The 9,634-nt window shown below is 50.3% G+C and overlaps 1 protein-coding gene across 2 annotated transcripts in view; it reads left to right on the forward strand.

Annotated features, from left to right (window-relative positions):
- The first annotated feature begins 88 nt into the window (after nucleotides 1–88).
- kdm6a (lysine (K)-specific demethylase 6A) overlaps nucleotides 89–9,634 on the forward strand; it is a 27,133-nt gene continuing 17,587 nt past the window's right edge. For both annotated transcript variants that reach the window (XM_067260775.1, XM_067260783.1), the window contains exons 1-7: nucleotides 89–810; nucleotides 944–1,007; nucleotides 3,548–3,656; nucleotides 4,141–4,190; nucleotides 6,380–6,438; nucleotides 7,704–7,824; nucleotide 9,634. The exon at nucleotide 9,634 is cut by the window's right edge and continues 54 nt beyond it. In XM_067260775.1, coding sequence (XP_067116876.1) covers nucleotides 641–810; nucleotides 944–1,007; nucleotides 3,548–3,656; nucleotides 4,141–4,190; nucleotides 6,380–6,438; nucleotides 7,704–7,824; nucleotide 9,634 — 574 coding nt within the window. In that variant the 5' untranslated portion in view covers nucleotides 89–640. The remainder of the gene's footprint in view (nucleotides 811–943; nucleotides 1,008–3,547; nucleotides 3,657–4,140; nucleotides 4,191–6,379; nucleotides 6,439–7,703; nucleotides 7,825–9,633) is intronic.

Genomic DNA, 9,634 nt, shown 5'->3' on the forward strand with positions numbered 1-9,634 from the left:
TACAGTGTTTAGCTAGTTTGTACAGCACTGGCAACATTGCAGCGTCAGTGCAGCTGACCTGTACCCCTTCCTTTGAGATGGTCGTCTGTAAAAGACAGTCACCTGGACCAATAGACTACTTCAAAGTGCAATTACGTAACCATAACACAGAATAGGAAACCAATTGGAAAATGGTTGAGAAACAACAGTGTGAAGTTAAAGGTTTTGTTATTCAGCCAGGCCTCTGAATGTGAAAACGACGGTATACACCCCAATATAGGTCCAGGCACATGATTACACACTAACGCTTTCATTGGTCACTGAGGGGAGAGGGCGTTCCAACGGTGGCGGCGTGCGTTAGCCTATGTGACACAATTACAACAACTTTGAGCTGGTGGTTGGGAGCAAGTTTGCGATCAAATCAAACCACAACCTCTCGTCACATCCAGTATTCATTCGACTAAATGCATCATTTCTCGTGGGAGTACACATAGTATTTTGTGTAGAATGGTGCGCGAGGAAGGCAACTTGAAGGGATCCTGTTTTCCTTGAGGATTTGGCAAGAATAACGCTAGCCAAGCTACTCAGTCCTGGATACGGTACTGGACACAAAGTGTTGAATTTTGGTGGAGTTCGTCGCCCACTTCCACGTTGCATTTCCATGAAATCGTGCGGAGTGTCGCTCGCCGCCGCTGCCTCTGCTGCTGCCCGAAGTCTCGGCGCTGCTGGTGATGAGGAAAAGAAAATGGCGGTGGGAAAAGCGACTGAAACCGAGGAGGACTTTCCGAAGCTAACAGCGCAGGAGAGGGACAGCTTGGTGGGAATTGACAGGTTAGATACAAAGTTTTATGTAATGTTTTGCTGTGTAGTTTTTTGATGTAGTATTTTCTGCCTGTAGTCTGCACGGGCAATGTGAATACCCCCAAACTAATACGGAACCGCCTGTCTTGTCCTCTACTTGCAGTTCACTGTTTGGATTTCAGAGGCTTCATGAAGATGGCGCCAGAACGAAGGCCTTGCTGTTAAAGGTATGCCACTGATATAATCAGAGTCGCCCCTGTCCCTTATCACTTTTGATACTTACACATACACCTGGAAACGGGCTCTGACACCTGCGCTGCAAGCCCACTCGTGACAGCTGTCAACAGTGCGTGTCTTTGTTTCCTGGTCATGTTTGAGTAGAATTCCCATCGCTAAAGACGCTGTTTGTGCTTGCTTTACGTTGGTTGGCTGCTCTGCAAGTTAGCAATTTTCATTGCATCATTGATCCATGGATAACCCACTGCATGCTGTCTGTTTTTAAGTTTATATTACGTTATCATATATCAATTTATCTAGTTGAGGACGTAAAATACAGAGCTGGTCCAAGGATGAGGTAGCTAAAGGAGTTGTCTCAGTTGTTGCTGATAGCCAAACACTTTTGACAGCTGATGGCAACGTTAGCCAGCTAGCTCATTAAACAAGCGTGCAATTGAACTGGTTAACATCAGCTGACTAAGTTGTCTCAAGCATTAGTTCTGGAATCGGAAATAGTGAGGCTGTGAAGATACATTGTAGCGAACCAATATTTCGTTACTGGCAACAATATAGCAAGTCAACATTCTCAGAACCACACTATGTCTTGCGCAAGGGAGCTGGGATCTATTATAGAGAGAAAGCTATTTAGGTGACAAACGTTCCTAGGTATTCTTTTAAGGTCTCTGCACAAGAGAAATTATAATATTTAAATTTTACATGGTGTTGTTCCATGTTAACTAGCTAGGTGGCTGGCGCAGGCAAGCTAAACTGATACTGACCCGGCCGTCCCGTTCCTGCCTCTCACTGGACAACTGCTTCTGCAAACGCGCAGAGCTGTGAACGGGAGCCTACTTCGGCGTAGTATGATTGCTATCCTGACCATTTTCAGGTCAATGCAATAGCAAGTACAGGTCTAATGAAATTGTAAAAGTTGCAGAATATTTAAACGGTGAATGTGACCAAAGTAATGATTGCTCAGATCGGCCCAAGATGGCGGGGCGGATAGAGGTGTGAGCTAGCTAGCTGCTAGCTAAGCTTTGGTCTTTCATCTCAAGCGAAACAGAATTGAGCAAACACGTTGAACGGAATGTTAGGTGATAGAGTCGCTCGAATTGGTGTAGCTTAGCCTATATCACATAGATTAACTAAACGGTCTTCCAAAGCTTTGTTTTGGACTGTTGTGGTAGCTACAATGGAAGCCCCCTAGGCGGCTCATCCCACTACCATTAAGGTTACCATCAACATGTGGCTTCTGCTCAGCTTACCCCCCCCCCCCCCCCCCCCCCCCATAATATATTTCCCTATGTTGGCCTATTACCGAAGTTGTATTTTCGGGGTTTGCTTGACATATTCGACCGATGAATTGTCTCTGAGCTATTGCACAGACACTAATGTGGAACAAACAAACACTATTAGTAGCCTATGCCATTTTCCTCAGAGACGGATCACAACACAAAGCACGTTGTTCTGAAGCAAGGGGGATGTGAAAACGCGCTAAACATGATTTTGTCATGCCCTTTGCACTTAAATTATGTTTTTTTTTTGCTAAATCAAATGATGTAGCCATTTGTGTCCCATTACTGCAATGAAGTCCATTAATTTCCTAAAGACAGAGATAATCTGCCTTGAAGAGCCTGGGGGAGGGGAGTACCTCATGGCATAGGGCTCTTTAACACCATGTTATAAAGATGGAGCAGTTAGTTGACCAGAATGGCCACACCTGGCTAGTAATTAATTTTTTTCCATTCACTCTGCCAATGTGGATTTGTAATTGTGTTAGCAATATCCATTAATTTGTATTAACCGGGCAGGGAATGTTAATCTTGATGATTGACTTTCCCCAGTGTAATGCAAAGAGGGAAGTCCTGGAACAAGTCGTTTAAGGACAAAGGGCTTCCAGGCAGTGCAAACCATCTTTGTGTTTGATTTATTCCAAACTCTCCTCCTTGGAGGCCTCCAGCACAGGATAGGCGTTCAGCAGCTAATTGATGTATTATTCCTGGTTTCTGTACCGTAGTAAGGACTATCTGCCATGAATTGACTGTATTGTATGTTTTACAGTGTATAGCATATTGGACACACACACACACACACACAGAATATGTTTAATTGAGACATAGACTAGGACAGCAATTTAGGAATACACACAAACACACACAACCCTTACACTGAAGGACTGTCTGGCTGTGGTTTAGGCTATCATAGTGATTTGTGTAGACGTTATTTAAATCCTGGCTGGCTGGAACCCCAAATTTGGTATTGGACCTGGCACCATGCAAAACGACTCGTTTTGGGCAGGGAAAACACGCTATTGGCAGGAGATCAGTTTGTGTTCTTGTCTTATTCTCTGCCTTCATATCATATTCATTATTAAACTAAATCTGAGAGCTTGCCAAGTTCTGTGCCTTTTACTTCAGAGAACCTGTGAAGAGTTAAGCAACTTTGTCCTGCCCACAAGACCTAACCATACAGCGTATGCTACTGTTTGGAGGTTTGTGTAACTGTGAAACTCTTCCATTAACATTTTTTTCTCTCTGTTCCTCCTTTCTAGGCTGTTAGCTGCTATGACTCCCTTATCCTGAAAGCGGAGGGAAAAGTGGAACCAGAGATGTTCTGCCAGTTGGGTCACTTCAACCTTCTCCTAGAGGAGTATCCAAAAGGTTATTTGCAGCAATTATCATCTTGTGTAAACACACACACGGACCGTGAAAAAGGTGTATTTTTGTCAGAGCGTGTTGAGGGCTGAATGTAGACCAGACTTAACCAGTTTAGCTAAAGCTTTTTAACATTTTCATGAGGTAATTATACATTTTCAGATTTTCTCTTGTTGCCATAAAATAACCAATTACAGGACAAAATATCATTCTGCCTCCCTCACAATCTGAAAGGCTGAGATGGCCCAAAAATTTCCAGCTTGTCACGAGGATGTCAGGGTGCTCTGCTTGTCTAACAGTGGAGGCTGGAGTAAGGGGGATCCTGGAGACACTTGTCACCTTCCTGGAAGTCAGCAAAATGAGCTCTTACCCCTGGGAGCGAATGTCTTGGAATTGGGCTTATGCCCTTTGACGATGAGCATATTGGTGACATGTCCACTCATCATGTCCCCCCTCTCCTTCTCTCTTCTCCTCTCCCGTGCTCTCTCAGCATTATCAGCATACCAGCGGTACTACAGTGTACAGTCGGACTACTGGAAGGTAAGAGGGCGTGTGTGTGTGTGTGCGTGGGCATGTTTGTGTCCAGCACAAGGTTATGTATGCCACAAACTTGGACTGGGCCAACCTCTTCCTCGCCTCAGGTCATTTAAGATCACAGGACTGTCTCTCCCAGACTTGATCCATGAGGATAATGGTGGTGGTATTGTTCAACATGACCTTATCGTCAGCTTGTCGTTGGTTTGCACTGGTCCATGTGAACTACTCAATGGAGCCTAGACAGTCCCATTTGGCCCGTGTTAGGATGGTGAAGTGGTCTTAGGCCTGATCCTGTACTGGGAGGCAGCCTACCATGCCAATCCTTCATCCTGGTGTGGGGGGATGAGGTGGTGTCTGATGGGGTCCATGGGGGGGGGAGGAGGAGGAGAGGATCTGGTCGATGGCAGGTGATGGAGGTGTAATGGTGACATGGACTGACCACTCTGGGTTACCCCTGAGCTCCAGCGCAAGGGCGTGCAGTGAAAGGTTCCCCCCCCCCCCCCCCCCCCCCCCCCCCCCCCGAGCTGGGCTGAAGACTGAGGTGAAGGCCGGCGCCGAGGCTTAGCTTAGCTGGGTGAGAAGAGGAGGCCGAGAGGATGAGGCTTTTCTCTCCAGGTCCTAAGGTCCTCCAGCTTTGTGAGGCTGGGTTGGGTGAGGGCGGGGAGGACGCTTCGTGCGACCGGTTTAGGGGAGCAGCTGAGAAGGTGAGGATGTGTGGAGGATCTGAATGGGCGCTGGCAGTTTATGTAGCAGCTCGGTCTGTCGTTTGAAGAGTTAACCTTACTGGTCTGGGGTCGGGAGGGGGACTAGGCAGTTTGGGTTGACGGCTGGGGACGCGGATGGGACTGAGGGTAGAGATTAGGGCTGGGGGCTGGAGATCGGGCTGGGGCTGGTATAGGGGGTGTTGTGACTGTTTACGTTACTTTGATGCATTCAGTGGGATTTGCTGTCGAGATGAATGAGGACCCTGTCCCAGTGTAAAAGTTCATTGTTCCTTGTATCTCGGGCTGGTTGATGACTCACTCACTGACAGGCGGGTTCAGGTGAGGTGAAATGAGAGGTAACAATGAAGAGAACTGAACGGTCCAGTTTCTCGTCACGAGGATGTCAGGGTGCTCCTGTCCTCATGACATTCCTCGCTCTCTGTCTCTCTCCCTCCCTTTTTGCCCCCGCTCTCTTTTTCGAATCTTCCATTTGTCCTCTTCCTCCGTCTCCCGCCCTCACTGATGTGGGTGGGATTGGTGACCGTTTGTTCAAAACACTTATTCTCGAGGAAATGTCACGTACATGTTCCCTCCCTCTTCTCATTCCCCGTTCTTTTGCACTCCTCCTCGAAGCTTAATTCCACCTCCCTCCCTCCCTGTAGTAGTGACCAATCAGTATGCTGACGTGGAGCCAATTTGTGTCATCAATTATAATTTAGCGCTATTGTTGTGCGACTGTCTTTCTCTCTTCCCCTCAGTGCCTCTCGATCTCCCTCCCCCTTTTCTCCCCCCTCCTCTTCATTTAGACTGTTTCTGTTTCCTCGGTCTGTTGTGCCGTGAGAGTACCAGGTCTTATGTTAAATCAGATCCCAGTAGTGGATATCTGTAAGTGGCTAATCAGTGCTCCAGTTTGTAATGTGAAACTCGGGTACAACAGTGAACCCCGTTCCTGATGTTTTCCACCACTGTGGTTGTCCCGGGGAACCGCGAATGTTTGCAGTCGTGTTGGCAATTCTGTTTGGCCGCGTTGTGTGAGCGGTAAGAGTAGCGTGCCCGTGTGTCCTTCTCCCTCAGTCCCCCAGCCTCTTAACTTTGTGCACAAGGTGTGTTCACTATCCCAGCAGGTCTGACTGCAGTGCTAGGCTAACCCCCAGATACTCCCCAGCGCTCTCTGTCGTGTGTCTGTCTCTCTCTGTCTCTCTCTGTCTCTCTCTGTCTCTCTCTGTCTCTCTCTCTGTCTCTCTCTCTGTCTCTCTGTCGTGTCTCTGTCTCTCTCTGTCTCTCTCTGTCTCTCTCTCTCTGTCTCTCTCTCTCTCTGTCTCTCTGTCTGTCTCTGTCTCTTGAGCACACAGAATTTTGTCTACAGTACGTTTCACCGCGCTGATGACCTGTGGTAGGTCAGGCGTTGTGCAGGATGACTCCAGCCTGGTGGGGCGTCCAGAGGCGTCCACGTCCCTCACCTGCTCTCTTCTGCCTTCTCCCTTTCAGAATGCCGCCTTCTTGTACGGCCTCGGAATGGTTTACTTCTATTTCAATTCATATCAGTGGTAAGTACTCACCTCAAACGATGCTGTCGCAACCTGCTTTGTGTGTGTGTGTGTGCGCGTGTGTGTCAACCAGCGTGAGGCGGGTTGTTTGTGTTGCTCGGGGCAGAAGGCTAGAGCATCAGATGTGTCGAGTGACATCACAGGGCTGCATCATGGAGCACCGGACCTCACCTGGTCCTAGAGAGAGACAAGTTAGGGGCCACTGATCCCCAAAATCAGACTGTGGCCATGCCCTGCTTCACTGTCCCCACTAATCACATAATATAACTGGGCTCCATGCCTTCAGGTTTGTTGAAAGCTGAGAGGGAGATAAATGTGGCTCTGCGATGCACATGTGCGTCCTTACAGATCCCCGTACGTGCCTTGTACCGCTTCAAATTGTAGGCTGTTTCAAAAGGACTACAATAACTTAAACAAAGTGGAGTGGTGTTGTTTCATTGGGAAATGGTACGGCATTGTGTGCAGTCCATAGGGTGCCTGTTTCCTGAGGATCTAACGCACACATGCGCACGTACACACACAGACTCACTGCAGGGAGAGATGAAGACAGGAGGAGGAAGAGAGGGAGTGAGGGACAGTTGGAGCGGGGAACAGAGGGGGGGGGGGTGAAGGTGGGGGGAGGGGGGCAACGGGTTCAGAGAGCCTTGCCTTAGTACACAGCACATCCTGTATGCGTGCGTGTGTTTGTCATAAGCTCCCAGCTAGCGGGGAGATCTCTGCTCCTCTGTCCTCAGCGCTGCGGGGAAACTCCCGGTAGACGCGCTACAGCCTTTTGTTTTCCAGTGCGGCGCTGGAGTGTGTCGACTGTCAGTGTGTGCGTGTGTGTGTGTTTGTTGCCGCGTGTGGCGCGTGTGTTTGCGCGGTGCGTGTGTGTTGTCTGGGCTCGGTAGTTTTTTTTCGCATTCCATCATTGCCATCCTCAGTGCTCCCGCTCTCTGTTTCTGCGCTAGATCCATTGATAACACTACCAATACCCCATTAATTATCACTACCGATCCCCAGTGATTAGCACAGCCAGCCCCCAACAATTACCACGACCGATCCCCCCCGTAATTAGCACGACATCTCCTCCCTAACAATCCCACCTACCGTGAATAACGCTGCCAATCCAGGTGTGGAAGATCACCTGTTACCATGGCTATTATGGAAGAACGCTGAAGGAGAGCGCTGTTTAACTGATCATCTGTTGCTGTCTACACCCTCATTTTCTCCCTGTCTCTCTCCCTGTCCGACTCTCTCTCTCTCTGTCCCTCCCCACCCCTCAGGGCGATAAAGGCACTGCAGGAGGTGCTGTACATTGACCCCAGCTTTTCCCGGTCTAAAGAGATCCACCTGAGGCTGGGTCTCATGTTTAAGGTCAACACGGACTTCGAGTCGAGCATGAAGGTGAGTGGAGAGCCCCGACCGCCGCGCTGCGTAGAGCCACGTCCCACCTAGAGCCAGGCAGGCGTCTGGGGGGGAAGGCGGCGGCCGCTGCGTCGCGACACCGGACGCCCTTTGAGATTCCTTTCGTTTCACCGCGGTGGCTAAACGACATCCGAGAAGGAGTTTTTGGAAAGAAAGCCTGCCGTGCTTTGATGCTGGCGACAGAGGATCATATGTTGTCTTCAGGCTGGCTGGACGGAAGCCTGGCCGTGGTTCCGTTTTGTGCGCGCGCTTGTTCGAGTGGACGCGTGCACGCGTGAGAGTGCAATGTCGAGCAGCGTCGGCTACGTCCTCCCTGCGCCTCGCACACACCCCTCCCACTGGGCCTTGGCACCCTGCCAGACACGCGCACGCGCGCGCACACAAGCCGAGCATGCACTGGCCCAGATATCCACGGTACGGAGGGGAGGAGGAGGGGCCAGCGATGGGAAAGAAAAGCGATTGAGAAGAGATTGCGCGAGCGGGAGCGCTGATGGGGTAGCAAGAACACTGTGCGTGTAGGATGCGGGGGGACGCGACGGTGGGGAGAGAGCCAAAATACTGACATAAAAAAAGGGAGAATGAATGACAGGCTGGGAAAATCATCCGATCCCAGAGCCGTCGTCCCCTCGCTGACGGAGGGGGAGGGGGAGGGAGAGACCTGCCAAGTCACAGGCAGCGACCTGCATTCACAGAGGGAGACCGAATGCTCTCGCTTTTGCATATAATTGCATTCACTTCACCATGTGTACTGCCGGTGCTGTATACAGACACGCGTGCACACAATCTCCCCCTCTCTCTCTCCCCCCTCTCTCTCTCTCTCTGGTACGCCCACACACTCATTCCCCTAGGCAGTTTCTAATTTGGGCATTGAGAGAGAGAGGGAGAGAGCGAGCCGTGGAGAGGGAGAGGCAGAGAGTGGGAGCGGTTCACATTAGTCAGGTGATGAGATTTCCGCTTCTTCAACGCTCTGTGATCAGAGAGCTGAGCCTGAGAGGGAGATTGAGGGAGGGGGGGGGGGGATGGAGAGAAGGAGAGAGATGTAAATGAAGGGAAGCCAAGGCGAAAAGGCATTGAGACGGTGGAAGAGTGAGAGAGCGAGAGAGAGAGAGACACACAGATGGGGAGAGACAGAGAGGGAGAAATAGGAGATAGGGAGAGGGAGGGCAGAAGTGTCTGCATGCCTGGAGGTATTGTGTGTCATCTCTTCTGCACCCTCCACTGCAGCCGTCTGCTGAATAGTAAGCAGTGACACGGTGAACGGTGGGAGAAGAGTGAGAGAAAGAGGGAGGGAGAGATAACAAGGAGGGAGGCGAGGCAGAGAAAGACGTCGGGGGGGGGGGGGGGGGGGGGGGGGGGGGGGGATGGAGGTGGAGGGGGAGGAAAGCCAACAATCCTGCAGCATTATCTGCCTGGTAGTAGAACGAGGCGAGGGAGGGAGAGAGAGAGGAGAGGGAGAGAAGGAGAGGAATCTGCTGGAGGATGCACTAGTGTAGTGGTGGAGGATTCTTGATGTGCCAAAGGTTTAGCATGTATGGTAATGTATTTGTGTGTGTGTGTGTGTGTGCGCACGCACAATGCATGGCATGCTAATGGATTAAATTGCTGGTGGCCTTGTCTGTTCGGTGTGTGTGTGTGTGTGTTGCGGGTCGATTTTCTCCGTGCTTGCATGTGGCCCTGATTGGGGGATGTGTGAGAGAGGTCTGCTGAGACGCTGCCTGACATTGGTCACCTTTGGTGTTTTCATGTTCAAACCTCCTGAATGACCTGCTGTTCTCTCTGTCCCTGCAGC

Source organism: Osmerus mordax, chromosome 2, assembly GCF_038355195.1.
Source record: "Osmerus mordax isolate fOsmMor3 chromosome 2, fOsmMor3.pri, whole genome shotgun sequence".
Classification (NCBI taxonomy): Eukaryota; Metazoa; Chordata; class Actinopteri; order Osmeriformes; family Osmeridae; genus Osmerus; species Osmerus mordax.